Source organism: Pantherophis guttatus, chromosome 17 (genome assembly GCF_059756535.1).
Source record: "Pantherophis guttatus breed Tessera chromosome 17, ASM5975653v1, whole genome shotgun sequence".
NCBI classification, from domain to species: Eukaryota; Metazoa; Chordata; class Lepidosauria; order Squamata; family Colubridae; genus Pantherophis; species Pantherophis guttatus.
In genome coordinates this window covers 16,560,768-16,584,561 of record NC_142079.1, presented here as the reverse complement: position 1 = coordinate 16,584,561, position 23,794 = coordinate 16,560,768, and the positions used below count along the sequence as shown (strand labels likewise).

The 23,794-nt window shown below is 47.6% G+C and overlaps 1 protein-coding gene across 3 annotated transcripts in view; it reads right to left on the bottom strand.

The window, feature by feature from the left end:
* BCR (BCR activator of RhoGEF and GTPase) overlaps positions 1-23,794 on the bottom strand; it is an 88,759-nt gene that overhangs the window by 17,778 nt on the left and 47,187 nt on the right. For all 3 annotated transcript variants that reach the window (XM_087880620.1, XM_060683645.2, XM_087880621.1), the window contains exons 9-21: positions 17,184-17,305; positions 16,423-16,591; positions 15,724-15,843; positions 13,660-13,735; positions 13,089-13,193; positions 12,082-12,156; positions 11,728-11,825; positions 10,641-10,772; positions 9,483-9,542; positions 8,479-8,588; positions 6,960-7,099; positions 6,254-6,388; positions 5,132-5,237 (exon numbers count right to left, since the gene is read on the bottom strand). In XM_087880620.1, the coding sequence (XP_087736746.1) occupies positions 5,132-5,237; positions 6,254-6,388; positions 6,960-7,099; positions 8,479-8,588; positions 9,483-9,542; positions 10,641-10,772; positions 11,728-11,825; positions 12,082-12,156; positions 13,089-13,193; positions 13,660-13,735; positions 15,724-15,843; positions 16,423-16,591; positions 17,184-17,305 (1,448 nt within the window). The remainder of the gene's footprint in view (positions 1-5,131; positions 5,238-6,253; positions 6,389-6,959; positions 7,100-8,478; positions 8,589-9,482; positions 9,543-10,640; positions 10,773-11,727; positions 11,826-12,081; positions 12,157-13,088; positions 13,194-13,659; positions 13,736-15,723; positions 15,844-16,422; positions 16,592-17,183; positions 17,306-23,794) is intronic.

The following is a 23,794-nucleotide window of genomic DNA, read 5'->3' as shown; positions in this document are numbered from 1 at the left end:
TCCTCCCGGTCACGGCTGTCAAGTGCTCTTCTAAAGACAGCTGTGAATCCAGGAGGATGCCCAAGTTGTGCGCCCTCTCCGTGGGGGCCAATGATTCGCCCCCAATAGTCAGTGATGGCACCAACCGACTATATCGGGACGTCGGAAACCACAGTCACTCGGTCTTGGATGGGTTGAGCCTGAGCCTATTCCTCCCCATCCAGATCCGCACGGCCTCCAGGCACTGGGACATCACTTCAAGGGCATCGTTGGGGTGGTCTGGGGTGGAGATGTACAGCTGGGTGTCGTCAGCATACTGGTGGTACTTCACCCCAAAACCACGGATGATCTCGCCCAGCGGCTTCACATAAATGTTGAACAGGAGGGGCGAGAGGACCGACCCTTGCGGCACCCCGCATATGAGGGGCCTCGGGGTTGACCTCTGCCCCCCTATCAACACAGACTGCGACCGGTCAGAGAGAAAGGAGGAGAACCACCGCAACACAGTGCCTTCCACCCCTAACTCTTCCAGCAGGTGCAGCATGATACCATGGTCGATGGTATCAAAAGCCGCTGAGAGATCTAACAGGACCAGGACAGAGGAGCATCCCCTGTCCCGAGCTCTCCAGAGATCATCTACCAATGCGACCAATGCTGTTTCCGTGCTGTACCTGGGCCTGAAGCCCGACTGGAACGGATCTAGATACGTCGTTTCATCCAGGTGCTGGGGGAGCTGTTGCGCGACCACACTCTCAACAACCTTCGCCACGAAGCGAAGGTTGGAGACCGGACGATAATTTACCAACATTGCTGGGTCCAGGGAAGGCTTTTTGAGGCCTCAACACTGCCTCTTTCAAGGCGGCAGGAAAATCACCGTCACCCAGCGAAGCGTTTATAATCCCCTGGAGTCAGCCTCGTGTCACTTCCCGGGAAGCCAGTACTAACCAGGAAGGACACGGGTCCAATAAACAAGTGGTCGCATTCAGTCTACCCAGAATCCTGTCCACGTCCTCAGGGGTCACAGGATCAAACTCATCCCAGATAACATTCTCAAGACCTGCCCCTGTCTCTCCGCCTGAGACTACCCAGTCGGAGTCCAAATCTTCCTGAATCTGAGTGATTTTGTCATACAGATACTGAACAAAATCCTCGGCTCTACCCTCCAAGGGGTCCTCCCGCGCTTCCTGATGGAGCAGGGAGCGGGTCATCCTAAAGAGGGCGGCCGGGCGGTTATCTGATGATGCAATAAGAGCAGCAAAATAGTTACATTTTGCTGCTTTTATCGCCACTAGGTAATTCCTAATGTGGGATCTTACTAGTGTCCGGTCAGATTCAGAAAGACTGGCCCTCCAACTACTCTCTAGGCGTCTTTTCCGGCGCTTCAACTCCCTCAGCTCCTCGGTAAACCAAGGAGCCAATTGAGATCGGCGCCGGGTCAGAGGCCGCAAAGGCACGACCCCATCCAGAGCTCCAGCAGCCGCCCTATCCCAGGCGGCCACCAGGTCTCCAGTTGAGGCGTGTGCCAGAACCTCAGGAAATGGCCCAAGCTCCATCTGGAATCTGTCAGGTTCCATCAGGTGCCTGGGGCGGAACCATCTTACCGGCTCCGCCTCCCTGCGGCGGGGTGCAGCAGTTCGAAAGTCGAGACGAAGGAGAGAGTGATCTGACCATGACAAGGGTTCAGTAACTATATCCCCTATCTCAAGATCCCTCGACCACTGTCCAGAGACAAAAACCAGATCCAGCGTGTTTCCCCCTGTGTGGGTACGGCCATGAATTAACTGGATCAGGTCCATAGCTGTCATGGAAGCCATGAACTCCCAAGCCATCTCCCACGTCTCACCCATGGACGGCAGGTTGAAATCCCCCATGACCTAGGGGTATCAACCGCCACCGCAGCGATGACGTTGAGTAGCTCGGGCAGGGCTGTTGCCACGTGGCAGGGAGCCAGGTACGTGATCAGCAAACCCATCTGAACCCCATGACCCCATTTCACAAAAAGGGATTCACAGCCGGCCGTCTGAGGAACAGTGGCCTCCCTCGGTCTCAGACCTTCTTTAATGATAACTGCTACCCCCCTGCCCCTCCCCTGTGACCTCGGCTGATGGAATGCTTGGAAACCTGGCGGGCACATTTCAACGAGGGGAACACCCCCCTCCTGGCCCAACCAGGTCTCCGTAATACCTGCCAGGTCCGCCCCCCTCCTGAACAAGATCACAGATGAGGGGGGCTTTATTTACTACGGACCTGGCATTGCACAGCATCAGCTGAAGGCCTGGGTCCTGAGGGTCTATGCAACCTGAGGAGCGAGTAGAGCCTTGGGGGCCGGAGCACGCCACCGCTCGTAGACAGCGAGTGCGCACTCCCCTAACACGATATGGCCCCCTGCTCCCGCCATATCTACCCCTCCCACCTACAGTACTGATGTTCAAAAAACCATCCGGACAAGCTCTAACCCCCCCTCGACCCCGGGTCCCCCACCCCCCACACTGCGCTTCACTGCCAGACCCAACCCTCCCCCTTGTGGGTTATCCCCATACCCACAACCCGAATTCCAATCTGACCCTCCCCCTCCCTGGGACCCCTTAAAAATTTGACTAAAAATTTCGATAGAAAACCCCTCAATCCCCTAGTTTTCACATGCCACCTCTCTGGGTCCCAAAACCCGTCCTTGAGGTGGGCCCTCGATAGTGAGGAGGGCCACATCTGCGAGAAGGGGGAATCTCGCAGCGCAAGAAGATCTGCAGTCGTATACATCTCCAAAATGCAGCGATGGAGGCCCGGAGCTCAGACAGGGGACTTCACAAAAGATGTAACACAGCCATTTGTTCATCGATGTGCTGTTGGTATCTCTACTGTCCTCCCACAACAGTAGGAGGGTCCTAATTATCTCCTCCAATGGGGGCGACCTCTGGCCCGCCCTCTCACGGCGGAACCCCCAAGGGGCCGTAGATTGAAAAACTTCTCCCACAGACAAGAGTCATGATGTAATAGAGGACCCCTCAACAGTTGCATCAGTTTGGCTGACCATGGTCGGAGGAAAGATTTATCAGTCTATCAGTCAGTCAATGAGTCACGCCAGGGGCGAAGATGGAAAATCCTTGGCAAAGTCTTGTACTCAAGGTCACATTCGAGTAAGTCCCGATGAAGATATACCCCAATGCCATGGATATGGATAAAATGAAAACTTATAAAGACTTGTTAAACAGCAGAGGGGAACTAAAGTCAAGACAAGAACTGAAAGAACAGGTTACACACATTGACTGGTGGCCATATTTACAGATAAAATCCAGGTACAAAACAGACCTGGTAAAATTTGGATTCCAAAAAGAGCCATATGAATTAGATAAAATTTTACAAGGGACAGATGATAAATTGATAACCAAAATTTATAATTATTTACTAAAATACAAATTAGAGGAAGAAGTGGTCAAAGAAAATATGATAATTTGGCCAAAAAATTTCAGATATAACAATGGGAACTGGAAAAATGGGAAAACTATGGAACGTAAATTATAAATTAACAATGTCTGTACCCTACAAAGAGAACACTTACAAAATGTTCTATAGGTGGCACCTCTCCCCTGCTCATTTAGCAAAAATGTTTCCGAATACCTCCCCAACGTCCTGGAAATGCAAATTGCAGAAAGGAACCTACTACCACATGTGGTGGTCTTGTCAGAAAGCAAAACAGTTTTGGCAGGCAATCAGGATACAAATAGAGGAAATCGCACACCAGAAAATAGAATTGAGACCAGAAACCTTCCTGTTAGGAATAACCACAGGACATTATGAAAAAGAAATAAAATACCTAATTATTCATATACTAACGGCAGCACGGATAGTTTTTGCTCAGAGCTGAAAGCATTAAGATATACCAACAGTAGGTAAAATAATTAGCAAAATCATGGAATGTGCAGAAATGGACAAACTTACAAAAGAAATACAGGAAAAGGAAGAAACGGATTACTATTTAGTATGGCAAAAATGGTATAATTGGCTGGAGAAAAAGAAAGAAAATTAAATAAATAGGGTTACAAAAGAGAGGACATAACCCATGGATAACAATTGAGTACTAACTAAGGAATATAGTAAATTAAATACATAGATTAAGAAAATCAGAGGAGATGATGTATTAGGAATATATATATATTGTTTTATACATAAATATATTGATATATAGATACGAACACAAATATAGTCTACCGATGTGACAAGTTTGAAAAAGAAGTCGCAAAGACTTGATCCATGTTTATTTGTTGTGTATGTTTTATTGTTGTATGTATGTTTGTTTGTATTTTGTTATATTTTAATCAATATTTTTTTTTTTAAAAAAAAGAAAGATCCAAAACGCAGAGGGCTGCACCAGCTCCATCCAAAGCCTGCCACAGGACAGTCCTCTGCCCCATGCCCAGGACTGAACTCCCAGGAGCCCAGAGAACCCATAACCTCCTGCTACTGTCACCGTCCCCAAAAGGGAAGGTTAGAACTCTCCTTGCCCGCCTCAGCAAGATTGGGGGAAGGAAGGCTGCTCTGCCAAGGATGCCCTGCCTGCCTGCCTGGACTCAGCCCTTATTTTCTTCTGGGCTCTTGGTTCCCCACCCCCCCACATGGCTGCCAAGGGAAACCCTAAGATTCTCCTTGGAAGGAAAGGCCGGAGACTGAAGGGGGGAACTCTTTCAGGCTTTTGCAGTCTGAGATGAAGGACCAAAATCACAGAGGTTATCAAATTAAACTAAGTAATAATTTTAATTAGCAATTTTATGATGTTTGTGTGTCTATATTTTTCTTGACTGTACACCGCCTTGAGTCCTACGGGAGAAAGGTGGTATAGAAATATAATAAATAAATAAATAAAATAAATAAAATAAATATTATTTTTTTTTTTAAAAAGGGGGAGTTGGGTGAGCAGCCCTGAAGCGCCTCCAGTACTCCTTCCAGGATGCTTGAGTGAAAGCCTTCAGCGCCTGCTGCTCTTCTCCTGCAGGGCCAGGCAGGGCTCGGGAGGGAAGAGGCTCCGGCCCAGAGGCCCTGCACACCACACAAGGACCACTGCGCAACTTCTTTTACAATCGGTCACGTTGACCGATGTTCTGGAACTTCCCTGACAACGATGGCTGGGAAGGCTGGAGTAAAGGAGCTTTGGCCTCACCTTTTCAAATGATCCAGGAGGAAAAGGAAGGTGACCAGGTTGGGCTCCGGAAGCGAAAGCAGCAAATTCAGCATACAGCTTTCTTTTGCAACTGGATCAGAGAGCACTAGCAGCAGAGGAGGAGAAAAGATTTACAAGATTTACAAGTGCAGATACAGCTAATAATGCTCACCCTGCCTCATCTGAGCAGTGAGCTGAGGTAAAATGCGAGTGTTAAGGAGGCATCACTCTCTCTTTAATTTCAGCATGTGAAATTCAGAAAAGGGTGCTACTGAAGGGAGCCTCTGCCAGTGTGAGACCAGGCTGAAGGCACCAAGCCTAAAAGCGGTGGAGGCATGTCAGCAAGGTGGACAAAAGCCAGGAAAACCTCTCCCAGGGAAGGGAACAAAAGGACAAAGTTGGGCCTGAGCACATGGCAAAATCCCTCCCCACCCAAAAAAAAGAAAGCAAGGATGTTCAGGGATAAAAGAGGTCCCCGAAGCCTCCCCAGCCTTTTTGAGTCGTTTGTTTTTCTTTTTAATTCGATTTATATGCCGCCCTTCTCCGGAGACTCAGGGCGACTTACAATGCGTTAAGCAATAGCCTTCATACTTTTGTATATTTATACAAAGTCAGCTTATTGCCCCCACAAACCGGGTCCTCAATTTACCTACCTTAGAAAGGATGGAAGGCTGAGTCAACCTTGAGCCTGGTGAGATTCGAACTTACAGTAATTGCAGACAGCTGGTGTTAATCACAATGCTTTTTTTTTTAGTCTGCTGAGCCACCAGGCCCTTTTGGATCCCAGACACTAATCCCTCTGGCCAGTGCCTGGCAGCCTAGTTGTGGACATTGGGTAAGTGTGGAAGAGAGAGAGTGTGTGTGAGAGAGCAAATAGATATACTTTATAATCAGCTGTTATTTTAAATTCACTGGGTTTCTGTGTATTCTAAAGAATATGTGCCTCACTGTTCAATGTTCAGTTGTTAAGTGATTTCAGTGTGGCAATTTTCCAGAGCTGTGAGTGTGTGACCGTAAGCTGAACCTGAGAGCAGTAAGACCAGCCTCTTCCCACTGCCAGCTGACACGAAGCAGCAGCAGCCCAGTTCTTCCTCCTTGGACCTGCATAATGCCACTACGTACCAATGCCTTCAGCAAAGTTGGGGTAGAGTTCATCTGTGAAGAGAGGCTCTGGCAGCTCCCTAAAGTAGAGCTTGAGTGTTCCTGCAATCGCGTTCACGTCCATCTCGCTCATCATGATGGAGACGTCTTTGTTATCTGCAAGAAGGAAAGAAAGTCCCTTGCTTAGGCAGGATTATTACATGTTCCAGCTCACAAATCTGTTCTCTGACATCAGTCATAACTGCAGGAATTTTCCAAATCTTTGAGAAATATATTCTGTGGATTTATATCCCCTTTCTCTCTTCTGTGCAACTGTTAAGAACTAATCAACTCCTCCATGATTAAGAAACGCTGAGTGCCAGAGATTATGATTGCTTCCAAATCATATTTTGTTTCATCCAGAGGCTTCCACATCTGGTTTAATGGCAATGCTTAATGTGGGGTAACTTGACATGATGACAAAGAATAAATTGAGTAGCAGCACCACTGGATGGATTGTGCATCCTAGCAGAAGTAACAATGGAAGAGGACTACCAATATGGAAAATATCTCAAGTTATGACATCGGCCAGAAACCAGCCGAGAACAATGTGCGATGGACAGATGGACCTTCTGGTCACATCTTCTGGTACATTTTTGTGACTGGCCATAGCAATGGGCTGTACTAGAGAAACCCCTGAGCGGATTTCCTCTTAGTAGAATAGGAAACGTCCCAAGTAAATACTCACTAATATCAAAAGCAGCTTTCAAAGCCTGGATATCTGTGGCAACTCCAGAGACCCGGTAAATGCCCACCTCTTCCATGCCCCGACGTTCAATCTCCTCCACACACTGGCGCACAATATAAGGCACCTTGGATCGCTCTCTCCTAAAGATGGATCAAGTGGTTAGAGAAAGCAGGGGCTGCTTGGGGCAACAGCCTTTTGTTCCGCAGGACAGGAGCCAGCAGCTTGACCAAGTGGTCACCCTACAGACCAGGAGCAGAATGACTTCTTAATCCTGTGCTGTGGAGGATTGGTGGGAAGAATTCTGCCAAAAGATAAATCATCATTTTCTTCATCCCATGAGCAAGCCTGGGGAGAGGAGATGCCTGCTCTTTTCTGGCCCAGCATAATCAATAACAGCAAAATAATTTAGTGCATTTGGGGTAGAAGGTCAGGAATTGTATTTATTCAGCAACTTTAATCCTGTGACTGTTTGGACAGGAAAGAAAAACATAGATAAATCATCACTTGGTTTATTCGAAATACTGAATATAAATTTTCTGGAAAGTTTACACCAGGACATCTTTTATGGATCACAGACAGCTCTCCCATCGTCCCTTTCTGGCCATATATTGGCAGAAATTTGCGCCACTAAAGACTTGATAGTGAACAAAACTTCTTGAGGCCAGAAGTCCAAATTACTTACACAAGTTATTCAACTCTTTAGCATGCTTTCATTAAACGGAGGATGGGGGAGAACCTTAAATATCCATCATTTTAGTTACACTTTCTCAAGTGTACCACATTGCTACCACAATGTTTAAGCAGGAAATGAGCACCCTCAGTTAGCTTGAGGGATTCAGCAGGGATACCGAGGATCCCAGTCCAAGAGGGATTGGGGCAGGACTCTCTTCTAGGGAGGTTGGAAGACTTTTGAGGGGGGAAATGAGGCCTGTAAGACCCAAGATGCCCTTTTTACTCTATAAACCTCTCAAAACCTAAAAGCATGCAAGAAGGTAGTTTGGCCCCACTCCCTCCAGAGGCCATGAAATGGAAGCTGGTGGGCCATATGTCCCCTCAGCCCACTCTCTTTGCCCCTCTGCTTTAAGAGTAGCAGAAGCAGGAAGTCCTCCTTCTGCTAAGGACAGCAGGACTTCAAGGCAGAGGATCTTAGTGGGCTGAGGGACCGAGGTCGACTGGAAGTGCCAAAGCTGAGGAAAGGGAATCGTTTCTCTGCACAACACTTCCTCACCAAAAGCTGGTGTGTTGCTGTCCTCCCAAAAGGGTGTAAGAGATAAAACTATGAGGCGACAGGAACTGAGATCTGACCATGCTCCTGTAAGGGGGTCAAAGTCCTTCAGATATTTGGTGGAAAATGGTGAACAAAACAGCACTATTGTGTTTTCTTTCTGGTCTGTGGGCCTTAATTCGTAGGAACAGAAACAGGAAGGCATTAAAGGAATTTCCCTCTCTCTCAGCCCAACTTACTGATCATAACTTAAAAATATCCCCACAGCAGATGTGGAGGGAGGGAGGAACTTACTTGGTGACAACCCCAATCTTTACTCCAAATACTCCTGTTTGTTTTCGAGATGGCATCCTTTTTAGACTGAACTCTCTGCTCGTGAACTTCACGGAGAGCTTCACTTCGACCTTGGAAAGAGAGAAACTCTCAGTTATGCTGGACTCCCCCAGGGCTGCAGAGGGCAGGCAGCAGAAGGTAGCCTTGGGGAGAGGCCCCCAAGGCTACCTGGGCCAAGGATGGCTACTCTGACATTCTTCACCCACTAAGTCCAAAAGGAATAGAAACAGCAAAGCTACAAGAGAAGGAAGCATCTAAGAAAGAAAACCTAACCTATCATCAATTGATAAGGCTTCTTTTAATTAAAATATGCAATAGGCCAGCAAATATTTTTCTGGTGTTTGCATAGTTTCATAAAAGGTCAGTTTTCCATATGCCCTGCATAAATAGCCCTTCTGATGATGGCTTTAACTCTGACTGGTCCATGCTTTGCTCGTTTTACTTTAGTACACTTTTCCAGGTATTGTTTGTTTGGGCATAATTCCTTGTGCAGGAGTTATAATGGGATTGATTGAGCGAAGATGACGCTCTATTATTCATCAGTAATGTAAGTATAAGGAATTAGATGGCTGATTGCTTCTTTTCAGCAGAGATACTAGACTTAATTCTGACAAGAAGCGTTGTAACATGTGTGTGCTCAAACCTGATCGCATGACCAGGGAGAGCTGGAAATGAGGAATCTGCACCACAGAAGCTGCGGAGTCTGTAGACCTAACCCCAAAGGTGCTTTTTCCCAAAGGCAATGGGACTTTCTCGGTGTTTTCCCTTTGAAAATGTTTCACGTCTCATCCAAGAAGCTTCTTCAGTTCTTCTTCAAAACTGGATGAGAAGTGAAATGTTATCAAAGAAAAAAGCCCCCAAAGAAAGTCCCGTGGCCTTTTGGAACATAGCACCTTTGAGACAACCCTGACCTGGATGACTGAGAATCTCCACAATCCTGTCGTCCTGATGCTCTGCCTCCTTACCCCATTCATGAAGATGACCGTGCGTTGCCAGTCTTTGTCTTGCAAGGTTTGGGGATCCAGCTGAAAAACACATTGAGCCAGTATTGGACACACACACACAGACCCCCCTCAAGGGGCCAAATCAGAGACTTTGCCATTATTTTACCTGACAAATCAAGATCACCTGAAAAAGAATTCTACCCAGTTTTCTTGTAAGACAGAAAGTTCACAGCCCTGCCCAGCAGAAAATAAATCAGAAAATGCTCGTTTTTATGCTTTGGGTTATTGCTCATTTCCACCTCATTTGAGAGGTAGCTAAAGAGGGCGCAGTTTTCCAGGCACAATCAGGGGGAAACATTTGGTGCAGAGAATTAAAAACTGTGCTCCGGTTATTCTCACAATGCATCAAATGCTAAATAAAGCAATACGCAAATGCTGAATTTGCAAACCCTACTACAGTCAACAATGGTTCAAAGCCACCCTGCCTGAGAGGGAGGCCTGCATTCCTCCTCTCTCTACGTACCCCAATGTATGGAAGGGAGTGGAAAAGTGAGGCTTTTGGGGAAATTCTGGAAGGCAGGCCAGTTAAGAGTGACCCCAAAGCCTCTCTGCCGAAGCACACGCTTTCAACCTGAGGTGATGAATATGAAATAAACAATGGTGACATAAGAGTACAAAGAGCCCTTGACTCTTTGAAGTTAGGCTGGACCCCAAAAACAGTACTTGCGATCCAGATTTGAAGTGATGACAGCCTCCCTCCCTGGACACACTCGAGGTGCTGGATTTATGGCCATTTGCAGTGCCCTTTGGTCATCGGACTGTGATTTATGAGGTTTTTGCTCAAAACTGGAATTTGCTTCTGATTTCTGGCAAAAAACGCCCATCTGCTTAATAACTGTGGCATTCACGTAAGGACTGCAGATTCACTTAACAACCATGGTGATCTGCTTAATGGCAGCTGTCAAGAAGTGTTGTAAAATCCGGTTGGTCATATAATGACCCACTTAACAACAGCCACAATGTACGTCTGTACTTCTGGGCTCAATTACGGTCACAAGTCAAGGACTACCTGTATATGGGATTTTCATTTCAGTTAAGTGAAAATTAAATGTGCCCATTCCTCATTGGCATGCAGCTCCAAAGGTCAACCGCTCCCCCAAGCCATGGCAGCCCCCCCACCTGGATTTGGCCTCTGCCCATAATGCGGTCCGTGGTCTCGCCGTCTTCTTTGGTGAGCTTGCTCTTGTTGTAGCACTTCTCATAGCACAGGATCCGCAGCGTCTGGGAGCCCTCCAGTTCTATCTCAAACTCCTACGGGAAAGAAGGGAAGAGCTATGGGGCAATGGGGCTCAGGCTGGTCTTTCCTTTCACTGACGGAAAGGCATTTCAGCCCCCACCAGCTCTCATTTCAGAAGATCCTACAAGGACCACAAACTCTATAGCTAGCTTTGGACTGGAGAGAACAGCCAAGGAGTCTCCTTCAAAGCACTTGGGAGGTCTTTGCACTGCGCCAGCTGAGATATTCTGCCAATTCTTTGTGGCTTTCTTTCCAAGATTCACTGCTGCATCCAAAGTCCTTCAAACACCCTCGGCACAGCTCCTTCCTCGCCAGGAGCCCCAGGGAACCTGAGAGCCAGTGTGTTTTGTCTCCCAACCAGCCAACACAGCTCACAAGCAGCCCTTTTTCTGAGCAAGGGGCAGAAGTCAGTTACTCACTTTTAGGGCTGGTTACGAAATGCAATCACGATAAAAACGGTTTGAGAAAAATAAAATTGTAATGCAAACTTAGAAAAGAACCACCATTTTGACAGAAGCACAATATACAAATATGGATAAAATAAAGATTTTTTAAGGAAATATATCACCCAATTATTTTATTCATTTATTTAATTCATACTTACTACCAGCTTATTTATTGTCCTGAAATTGTCCGTCCCCACCACAACTCAATACTGGGTTGGATCTAATGCAATACTAGATCCCTTTATTTTAAAGAGTAATTGACCTGAAAACCAGCCTTCCCGGTTTTCCTTACAAAACCAAAATTTTGTGCCTTAGCGTACAAATGGCTCTTCTTCTGCAGTGCTCCCCATTTGGAGGAAGGCTGCTGCCCCCCCTCCTTCCCAGGGAGGATTTCTTAGGTCCATCTGAACCCTAAAAGCCCCCCCACTCCTCCAGTCAGGGCACAAGGCAAGGAGGAGGCACCTGAAAGCTCAGCCACTTAGGTGCACAGACCCCCCACCCCCCCAGCACCGCTCCCACCTACCTCGTTCCAGTTGGGCTCTGCGGTGTCTCTGTAAACTCTCGTTTTGGCCTTGTTCACAAAGTACCCAAAGGAATCCACTTCCAGGGTGCAGTACAAGCCTGTTGAAGAGACAAAGCCACAGCTCCGGGAAGGGTCCCCTGGGGCCAGAGGGGGTCTCTGCCTACCCAACAGGGCACACTGGGCAGCCCTTGGATCAGGAGGGCACGTTGCTCCTCGGCCACGTTCCATGGGCTTTCTCGCACTGAGCCCCCCCCCCCGCTGGGACTGTAAGCCAGACCTTTAATTCAGGCCCGATTTTAAGCACCGAGGAGGCTCTCTGTCCCATTGGCAGACCTGCTGGGCATCTAGACTCACTGGAGCTCTGCTTGAAGCCAGTGGCAGAATGGACAATCACGTTCAGGAATCCGTACAGGCCGGAGGGTTCGTCATCTGTGTCAGAAAGAAACCAGGGGATGATCGGGGCAGCTCCATGCGGCTCCCCAGAACAAGGCGAAAATTCTACGTTAGGGAGGGAGGGAGGAAATTTGCACATTCAGAGCAGCCAGGTTTGGTAACCGTTATGTCGTTGCTTGAGAAACCCAGGAAGCATCAATTTAGTTCTATAAATTTTACTGTTCCAATTGTTCTAAACAAATCTTTTGAAATCCCTTCCCAAATCCACTGATCAGGTTACAGGCAATCCTAAACTTCCATTCGCAACTGGGATCGGAACCACCCCCACTAAGCAAGGAGACCACTAAGTGGATCAAATCCAATTTCATGACTTTTTTTTTGGCTGGCCATTAAGCTAATCACCATGCATGTTGCGAATCACGTGGTCACTAAGTGAATCCAGCTTTCCCCATTGCTTGTTGGAAGTCGGTTGGGAAGACCACAACCATGTCAACTGTCACAAATACATGCTGGTGGCCAAGGGTCTGAATTCTGATCGTGTGACTAAAGGGATGCTGTAGAGCTCTTAAATGTGAGGACTGGTTATAAGTCACTTTTTCAGTGCTGTGGTAAGTTTGTACAGTCACTAAACAAATAGTCGTAAGTGGAGGACTATCTGTGGTACAAAAGCTGTTTATCATCAGACAGCGCCAAACTCTTCCCAGGGACTGCAGGGAGGGGCCTTCCCCACAGAACGGGAGGAGGCCCCTATGCCTTGCACATCTCCTAAGGCCTGACCTCCCCTCCTTCCTCGCAGCTCCCCTCCTTGGGGAGGAGGGCAGCCCACTCAGTCCAGGAGCCCCGCTGACTTCATGCTTGAAGGGGGCTCACAGCAGGGGCTGGGCAGATGGAGCCTTGCTCCATTCTGCAGTGGGCGAGGCAGGCAGGAGATGAGTGCAAGGCAGGGCTGGTCCTTCTCACACACTCACCTTCTTTGTTAATTGTGAGGGGAATGTGATGCACCGTCTGAAGCTTCACGCAAGAATTTGTCAGCATCTGGAGTTCCACCGATGTCAGCGAAAAGCTTTTGAAGCCTGCAGTTGAGAGGAAATTGACATGCTTGGGGGACGGAGACTCCTTTGCTTGGAAGGAGGAAAGGACCATCCTGGGATTTGGGAATTCTTGCCGGGAAGACCTGGGACACCCCCTCTTCCATCTGTGTGGACAATGCCAACCTTCGGCCCAGGGGACAAGGTGCCTTCTTTCGCAGCAAGAAGCCTGGCCTACCCCAGGACCCATTTAGCAGAGGCCAGCATGGTGGGGGGATATGGAGCCAGATGCCCACCCTTGAGGCTCGGTGGAAGGAGAAGCGCTAGAAGAGACTTCTGCGGCCAGCAGGGACCGCATGCAAGCCAAGCCCCACATCCACCTTTGCCCTTCCCCAGCCCATGCAAGGAACTGGGCTGTGATGCACTCCCTGGGCAGAAGGACTGGCCTTGGGGCACACCCCAAGTGCCACTGGGGCAACCCACAGGGAGAGGATCCCGTCGGGGCACGTACATTTCTTTTGCTGCTCTCGGACGATCTCTCGCCACTCGGCCCGTTCATAGTCCGAGGAGATGAGGAAGGTGTAGCTCTAAGGGAGAAGCAGCAGGTTGCAACACACAGAAACCACAATCCCAAAGTTGTAGGGTTTTATCCAGCAATGCTGATTGTCCAAAATCTACTCTAGAAGTTTCCTGTCTGATAACTCAACCTATGCTGCTTCGACTTTACTGAAAGAATTAAAATACGATGTATAACGCATGGATCCCAAGATGCGTAAACTTTTCTATTACATAATCCACTATGTAAAACTACACCACAAACAATAATGAAGAGTATGAAGTAATAGCCACTGTGGCTCATGTTAGGCAAAGACTGCCTACATTCCCCGGAAGGATATTAAATGTGCTGATGAGCACATTGCAAAACTTCTGGGTGGAGAATTTGCCCAAAATTATATGAAACAGAGTCCCTTGCTTCTCACTTTCTTTCTCACTTTGTATACTTTGTGGCTATTATTGGCACTGCAGGCTCCTTCTGCCGACTGCCGGCTGCCTGCAATTTGGCAGTTCAGATCTCACAAGGCTCAAGGTTGACTCAGCCTTCCGTCCTTCCAAGGTCAGTAAAATGAGGACCCAGATTGTTGGGTCCTATGAAAAAAGCACTATGAAGCGGTATATAAGTCTAAGTGCTATTGCTATTGCTATATACCGCTTTCCAGCCCTCTCTAAGCAGTTTACAGAGTCAGCCTCTTGCCCCCAACAATCTGGGTCCTCATTTTACCCGCCTCATAAGGAGGGAAGGCTGAGTCAACCTTGAGCTGGTGAGATTTGAACTGCCGAACTGCAGCTAGCAGTCAGCTGAGGTAGCCTGCAGTGTTGCACTCTAACCACAGCGGCACCTCAGCTCTATAAGTCTAAGGGCTATTGCAATTGCTACAGCCACAGTCGGGCTTGGAGATTCTGCTGCTAATCAGGACCTGCTCAGTGAGTTGTGTGGTTAAGAAAATCCAGCTTCCCCCATTGACTTTGCGGCTGGGAAGGCCGCCAGGCCTGTCACGTGATCTGGGGTGCCACAACCATTGGAAATCTGTGCCAGTTGCCAAAAGCCTGAATTCTGGTCAGGTGACGTGGGAATACGACAGCTAAGGACCGGCCATAAGTCATTGTTTTCAGTGCCATGGTAATTTCCAAATGGTTGTTAAACAAATTCTTGTAAGTCAAGGACTCCCTCTGTATAAACTCAAAAGAACTGTAAAGAGAAAAAGGAAGCACATAAGGCAGGCGGATCTCTTGACCAGCAACCACAAGGACTTTGCCCAGGCTGAGAAGTCTGGTGCTGTGGCACAGAAGCCAACTCCGTGACCCTGCTGCAGAGTGGCATCTCCTCCTGGCTGTAGGACCTTAAAGCTGGAGACCTTCAGCCACTCTGGCCAGTGGGATGGAGTAGACATGGGATGGAGTAGAGGCTGCACAGAAGGCTAAAGCCGCGTGGGAACAACGTAGGTGCCAATCTCTCCTGGCTGCTGACATGATTCCCAAAACCTGGGACCAGCCTTGACTGCCACAAGCACCTCTCCTTTCACAGCCCTGAGGGGGGCTGGCTGGAAGCTAAGAGTGCCACATCTGCTTCCCCTGACGAAGGGCTGACTGGGGCTCTGAGGCATTACAGCCCAGCTGAAGCAAGCAAAGCGTCTCGGGGAACTCCATGCCAGGGACGGTTGAAATGAAAACCCTCCTGAGGTGCCCAATTCTGAGAAAACTGATCAGAAAAACAGCTTCCGCGTCATGTTGAAGGCAGTCTTTCCTGTGCCTGGATCTTTAAGCAGGCCGAGGCAGAGAAAGTCACCAACCTCAAAGCTGCAGAACCAGGAGTCGGTGACAGCACTTCAAGAGAGAGCCCAGAGACAAGCCACGTCCTTTGCCCCTGAGCTTTCCGAGAAAGGGCTCCACCTGCTTCCGCAAATAACTCCTTACCTTGGGAAATGGGCACGGATGATGGGCCACCCAGATCCAACCGGAGGGTTCTGGGAGAAAGAGAGAGCTTTGCATACCACTAGAAATCCAGAAGATCACTCACTTTGCCATTGCGATTGTGCACTCGGAAGGCCATGTTAGGAGACATCAGGAGAAGCAGGGATTCCTGTTCAGACAGCTTCTTCTTCAACCTCTCCAAGTTCTTGCTTCCCTTGTTAGCTTTCTGAGGAGGAGAGAAGCCCAGACAGAGGTTGTGTTCTCCTCTGTTCACAACTCGAGGGTTGCGGGGGACCCAGCCTCTCTCTTCCACAAACGACACGGGCTCTGAGCGGGGTCTGGTTCCACACCACCCATCAGGCCTTTTTAGGCCGAATTCTCCTTCTCCTTCATCTGGAAACAGTGGCATTCGGGGCTCTGATATCCTAGTGCCTGGAGTCCAGAGGAGGAGGAAGAGGAGAGCTTTTTCCTGCCTCCATGGTCATACCGATCAGCACAAAGAAAACGACAGGTGTCTGTCGCACTCCTGGCCACTAAGTTTCCACAGCACCCAGCGTGCTCAGCATTCCTAGTTGAATCTTCTAAGCCACCTGGCCTTGGTGTGCAGGGCTCCCATTAGGCTAACCCTCCTCAGAATAAAGCAGTTGTGCAGCTGCCTGGTTTGCTTTAAGGGTGGTTAGCTAACCAGCTCACTCTAGGCATTCCCAGTGAAGGAGCCACAGTCCCTAAGCAAATGTGTCAGTCTGTCCAGTGGTAAAGAGTTGATAGCCTGCCACCACAAAGTGCTCCACATCCCTCCTTCTACCTTTTCACGTTGGATGTCGCTCTTGAGTTGGGAGATCTTGATCTTCATGGCATCCAGCTCCTCGTCTGGCACAAGGGAGATGTTTGGCATAGTCTCTGAGTCATCCACCATCTGGAAGCTGAGATCTGAGAGGGGGATGTACCACTTACAGTCATACTGCTGGCTCTTCCTGCAAAGGGGAGAAGGACAAAGGTGAGCGACTCATCCCTGACCTCATCCATCCCCAGAGCCCCCAGCAAGAGAAGGTGAAGCCAACGGCAGGCATTTGCTTTGGGGAGCCGCTTGAGTGGGGGTCTCTCTCTTGCACGCGTTTCGAACTGCTTCCCTTTCTCCTTCACTACCTTGATACCCCTGAGCCTGGCTTTGGAGGTTAAACTCAACACCCCCACCCCCCAAAAAAGCTGGAAAACAGATTAAAATGTGCTAGATTTGGTTGCAAAGAAGCATCTCATGACAGTTGCAGGGATTTTTTTGGATACCTCATAAAAGTATCATTTTCCAACGATGCAAACTTTCTTTGCAATTTCTGCCTCAAAAACATCACATAACTGTCAGCTGCAGGGCCAGAAGTGTAGAACATCTGGGGGTTGGCAAGGACATGGGCTCTAAAGTGGAGTTCCCCCTCCTCACTTAGAAAGAGAGACCCCCAGTGTAGTTCAGAAGTGCTCTTTTCGCCACTGGGCATTCTCTCAGGGCCTCCTTCCTTCCATCCAATCACGGCTCCTCCCCCCCCCCCATAACTGCTCCCAGGTGGGGCTCACCCTCCAATCTGCTTCTTAAGCTTGGCGCAGAGGAACAGATCCGTGAAGAGAAAGACATGGCGCAGCTTCCGAGATCCCTCCACCAGCTCCACCATGAAGCTGTCCTTCACGAGTTGCCGGTGCTGTCAAGAAGAGGAGTCAGGCCAGTTAGCTAGAAAAGAAGGGACAAACAGGCCACACCCCACCAGGTTTTTTCAGAGGGGGCACCCAATGGTATCGTCTGCCAGTCTAGGGAAGGAGAAAGTGGCCAACAGAAAACCATCATCCAACTATGGAGGAACTCAGCAAAGATGACAAGGCAACTCTTTAGTTTTGAGCTTTTTAATCAGAGCAGATGTTAAATCAGAGAGTCTAAAGATGGAAGCAGCCAAGAGATGACCCAGTAGGCAAAGAGGGAGTGATGCAACGCCTGTCTACGGAGTAAGAAGCCGCTACCCTGGAGATGCCGGAATAAGAGCAACCACTTGACTACCCAACTTGTCCCCAAAGCAGCCCAGAGGGACTCAGAAGTAGCTCATGACAGAAGAAGGCCACAGCCTGCTTTTCTAATGGAAAAACCCTGACATCTTTCTTTGAAGTGAGGGAGAAAACAGCCCTGCTCAGAATGTTGTAACCTGGTTGTGTAATGATAGGACCAAATTTGAAGGACCTCAAGTACTGATGGCAGCTCAAACCAAACTTGACTACTTTTTGTCCACCGGCCACTGTTCACCGGCAACTCTCCATGCTCAATGCTGCTGCATAACTTCCAATCCATAAAAAACAAAACCAGGAGAGTCGTCCTATTCTTGGTTTTTAGGTTTTGTGGAAGTCAACTGGCTGAAATTCAACACAAAGAAATAGTTCCCAAGTCAGTGAAAAAACAATTATAGAGCTCAAGGGTCTCAGCACCCTTGAAACTGCCCAGTTTATGACTCAGGTTCTGGACAAAACTCTAGAAATGCAGATACTTTATTTCAAGCTGAGAATACCTGGAACAGTCGTTTCGAACTTGCAATACTCTGTACATTACAGATAAATGGATAGCCAGGAAGATTATGCCCAACACCACAACCCAACCTTCTTGGTCAGCCTTTTGAACTTGAGAAAGGTTCACCTGCTAAGTAGCCATCACTGAGCCCACAAAGGATCTTTGCTCACTGCCAAGCTAGTGAGCTGCCCCTCCCCAAACCAGCCCAAAGCCTCCTGTCCCATTGCCCTTCCTCTCCTGCCTTCCTTTCTCCCTCTGTTTCAGTTACTGCAGTCACCGACTTCCTTCCAAGGTGGCAGTCTAAGAGATCTTACACCCCTGGAGCCACCATCAGATTTTTGTCAGGAGGGAATACAGGGACAGCTGGGGAGAACTTCAGCCTCTCTCACTCACCAAGTGTAGACAAGATGAAGGCAGCATTGCAGAGCTGGAATGGAAAGAAGGGGCTGCCAGGCCAGGTTTCTTCCATGATTAGGCACAAGTGAGGAAAAACACCATGGATTCCACCTTGGCATTCTCCGATTGCCCAACGAGTGAACTAAAGTCACCTTTAAGCAGGGTGTGTCCAATCCTTCCTTGTGGCAGAAAGTCTAAAGTAGGCAGGACTGTCCTTAAGCTATTTATTGCTCACCCGGGACTTTTATTACTTTGAGATCCCTCAGTTAGAGGACTCGCCTGCTGAAGAAATCTCGGGAGATACAGTTCACTATTAAAATTGAAAAGTTGAAAGAAAAGTCCTTTTTACTCAAATTACTGGCTGCATGCTATGGCCAGTCAAGCCACATTCAGCATGGTTCCCTTTTTCAGTTGCTCCAAACAAATTCAGAGATGCCAGAAAACCAGCACCAGGACCTAACTTTTCCAAGCAGATGACAAGTCTGGGAACATAACCAGACAATTCATTATTTTGGGGCATTTGCACTCCTATCACCTGATGAAAATCTCAAGGCAAAGTAAAACCTAATAAGAAGGATTAAACCATATAAAGTCAAAAGTTAGGCATGACTGATCCTGGTTGGCATTTGAATGGGGGGCCCTTAAAAATGTCCAGGGCCCTTAGGCTAGCGGTGGAATCCACTTACCTTCGCTACCAGTTCGGGAACGGGAGCACGCAGGAGCACGCATGCGTACATAAATCTGCACATGCGCAGAGGGTAAAAAACGGGACGAAATGAGGTCCCAGCCTCCCACCACCAGGGCTACCGGTTCATGCAACCCGGATAGAACCGGCTGGATTTCACCGCTGCCTTAGGCACACTGAAAAACATCCTGGAAGAAAGCAGCGGCAGACCCCACTTCCCTACCACCCCAAGAAAACTGCAAGGAAGCATCTAGGTATGTTACAGGGAGTCAAGCTGATGAAGCCTTTACTTCATCTTTTATTTCCATAATATGTGAAGTAGAACTAATCCAAGGGCCCGTGTTTCCAGGAGGAGGAGGAGGAGGAGGAGGAATAGGTAACTTCCAATTATCTCTTCACCTCCACAAGACTTTTGTGCTAGAACCAACGCTGGTAGCCTTTCTAACCAAGCTGGTTGGAGGTGTGTGGATCTGGCCTGTCTTATCTGTACCCTTTAGGGAAGGGTGGTAGAGACTGTGAGGGTTTTTTTAAACAACAACAACAACAAAACAGCAGATGGAATCTGCTTCCCTATGGCATAAACCCATTATTCCTGCACTCGGAGCAGTCACGTTCTCTGAGCTGAAGAGAAGCAGGTCAGGGTCTTCTCTTTCAGAATATTCCCTGTAATACTTCCTTGGTCAACCGGCCAAGAGGAAGTAATGGGTTGGACAATCCATCTGACAATCCATGAAGCGGAGGGAACTGCGCACCCCGTTTCCCTCTAAGCAGCAAGGGCAGGCAGGAGAAGGGCAACCGAGGAGCTAACACACACCCAGTGAAGGCACACTGGGTGTCAAGGGATACACAACTGGGTGAAAGTGAAAGAAAGAGGGACTTTCCTGAAATCAGTTGCCCCAGGTGGACCTGGGGCATTTGGTTGGTGGCTTACATAGTGATTAAGTTTCCTCTTTCAGCAAGTCAAAATTATTGCCAGCAAAAAGTTTTTAGGGTTAGAAGCAAGAGACAGAAGTGCTCTTGGAGCCCTGTGAAAAAGGAGACCCTCCAGACAAGCTTCGGGAAGTATCTCTGTTTAAACATTTGTTAATCTGCAAATTCCTCTTCAAGAAACACCCTTGAGGTTGCCAACCAGTGGCTCCAACAGATGTCCAGCACGCTCAAGACATTTCCGAGGCCACCAACATAGAAAACTCCCCAAGCGCAGTCCATGCACAACATTCCAAGCATTCATTGGTAACCGAACTCCAAACAAGTGCCTTGCAAGCAGAGCTTCTCCTGTCCCCTCCCTCAAAAGCTCCAGGGCCAGGGTCTGGCTGCAGCAAATGAGAACAGCCTGCAGAGCTGACTTTTTCAGCTAAATGGACTTTAGGATGCAAAACCTCCAATTTTCCTGCCTGCAGCAAAGGGGCATAGAAAGAGCTTTAGAAAGTACCAATACCGCAGCTTTATTATTGGTTCATGCTTGTCCAAACAAAGCTAAGCCGAAACTGGTTTCCTCTGGTTGCAAGGGAGGGGCAGGGAGCCTACAGAAGTTTCATCCATACTGCATCTGCTCTGCTCGCCAACCCCCCCAAGGCCCCCTCACCTCTCCAACAGTTTCAGGTCTACAGTGGTACTTGGAAAGACTAGAGAGATGCTCACTAGAATCCAAGAAGCCACGTTCTTCTAGGGGATGAAATCCAGTTCAGGCTCTTGAGGTGAAAATGCTTCAAATGCATTAGCAGCAGTTGGTTAGAAGACTTCCAAGGGCTACTAAGAAATTACCCTTTGGTGACAATGATTTGGCACCCAGAGCCTGGAGCAAACACAAGGCCACGTTCGAGGCCATCAGTTGCAATCTCATGAGAGATACAGATAAGCATCGGCACCTGTATGCAGGAACCCTCTGAACCACATTTTCCCCACCGTGGCAGCTTGAAGAGGTGTGATTCTCCAGCCATCTCTAGAAACTGAAGTCCACGTCTCTTCAAGCTGCCAAGGTGGAGAAACCCCTGGAGCTGAAGCCTGGATGGGGGGTGGGGGGGAGACTGAGTGCTGGCTAGACTCCCAGACTGCGTTTCCCAGGTGCTGACACAACATGACAAAACAGCTCTTTTCAGTTGTGAAGGAGAGTGAAGGAGAGTTTCAGACTTTTCAGGCTTCTGGCTTTAAAAACAGAATTCTTGGCCAAGTTGTGCCCAAAAACACCTTCATGGATCTCAGCTCAAGAACCACATTATAGAAGAAAAACAGCAGATAAATATTAGACATACTGGGACCTACTGGAAAATTATCAAGGGGAATTTAAAAATCAAATCAAGAGAACAATTAATAGCGGAAGGATATACTGTAATTACCAATGGTTGTCCCATTTATAATTATCTGAAAGATTTAAAATGGATAAAAAGATTGTGGCATCGAACAAAGTAAGTCAAAATTTGAAATGCAGCTGTGGATGAACGTGCATTTGCAGAGGAAAGCAGGTTAAAGAATGTATGATAAATGTATATAAGAACTTTGGTTGTAATGTACAGATGGATCAATGGGAAATTGTATGGTTAAAAGAGTTGAAATTGACATTGTGTTATGATCCCAAAGAGATTTTTTTAATAAAATGATGTATGACGACAGAGAAATTATCTAGAATGTATAAAGGCACTTCAAATGTATGTGGGAGATATGTAGGATATGAAGGAACATTTTATCATGCCTGGTAGACTTGAAAATTTTTTAAAAATGGATCCAAATACGGATTTTGAAACAGAGGATTTTAAAGACCAATATTAAATTGAACCTGGAACTTTTAGGTTTAATGGACAGTTAGAAAAAAGCCTTGGAAGATTATTTCAGTATGTGATCTCAGGCAGTGAGATTACTGTGTGCATCGAGGTGGGAAGATTCCAGAACAAGCACCATGGAGAAGGGGCTGGGGAAGAATCACCAAAATTTAATAAATAAAAAATAAATAAAATTGCACTTTTGTTGAAAAGGATAAAAACTTATTTGGATCAGAAAAAAGTCATTATCTACATTTATTGCTGATTGGAAGCCTCTTATGGACTTTGTCCATAAAGACCAAAGAATGAATTTGGGACCTTCGGTTTTTGACAGACTGTAGAAAGAAGAGCCAGGTGATGATGCATTTCAGAGACAGAGATTAAAATATATTCCTACTTATAATTGCTGTGAAGAATGTTGGAAGTCTCTACAGGTAGTCCTCGATTTACTAAATAGTTCATTTAGTGACCATTCAAAGTCACAATGGCAATGAAAAAAGTGACTTTGGACTGTTTTCACACCACGGTTACAGCAACCCCCTGGACACGGGATCAAAGCTCAGACGCTTGGCAACTGGTTCATATTTTATTTTATTTATTTATTTATTTATTTGTTTAAATTTCTATACCGCCCTTCTCCAAATAGGACTCAGGGTGGTGCACAGCCTAAGTAAAAACAAAGCATACAAAATTTAAAAAACAGTATTAAAATAATTAGATATTCTGGCCGTAAATTAAAACAACCCAATTTAAAACCAATTTAAAATTTAGCTCAAGCCAGCCCAGCTAGTTGAAATAAATAAGTTTTCAGGGCCCGACGAAAAATCCGACAGTCGCAGCAGAAAAATATGACAGTCGCAGCATCCTGTGTGTATGTGTCTGTGTCTGTGTGTGTGTGTGTTTGTGTGTGTCACTTGCTCCCCTTTTGTGACCTTCTGACAAAGTCAATGGGGAAGCCAGATTCACTTAATGACCTTGTTTCCAATTTATCAACTGCACTGATCCACTTAACAACTGTGGCAAGAAACGTTGTAAAATGGAGCAAAATTCACTTAAATGCCTCGCTTAGCAACAGAAATTTTGGGCTCAACTGTGGTCATAAGTCGAGGACTAACTGTCCTTTATGCTTTTTTTTTCTTTCTACTGGTTTGTGTTAATAGCTTTTATCTTCTTGCTGATAATAAAATATAATTTTAATGAAAGTTACTGTATATATGCAAAATAACCCACAACAGAATTCTTGGGATTTGTTCTGGTTTAGCTACGTTCCGCTGACTCTCTTGGCTCCGTTCACCATTTTCACTCTCTCTGTCAGGACTTCATCTACCTGTGGGAAGTTGGCTCTCTCCCACTCTAGACGTGTTGCCCCCTTGGCAGGTAGATGCTCCTCCAGGGTTTCTGGGCTAGAGCGCCTGGCCAGGCCATGCAGAGAGCCCAAAGCCTGGCTCGGCTATCAACCTTTCCCCAAGCTCTAGCAGGCGAGTACAGAAACAGGCTGGAGTCCCTTGTGCCCAACAGCCCATCACTGTCCGCCCTTAGAGAGACTCCCCTCCGTTCCTTTTTCTCCCCTGCACTGTATAATCACCTCTGGAAAGGGGAAATGGGCCTCCTCGCCACTGAGCCAAGCCTGCATCTCTGCATGTCAGTAAGTCCAGCGTTTGAGTCAGGCTGGCTCACATTCCCCTCCCCCAGGATGACCCCCCCCCCAGGACTGCCAGGTGCTGCTGGGCCGAGGGCCTCGCTGTCCTTCAGGGGTTCAACCCGCAGTCTATTGTTGGCAAGAAAGGATGAGGCTGCCAACCGA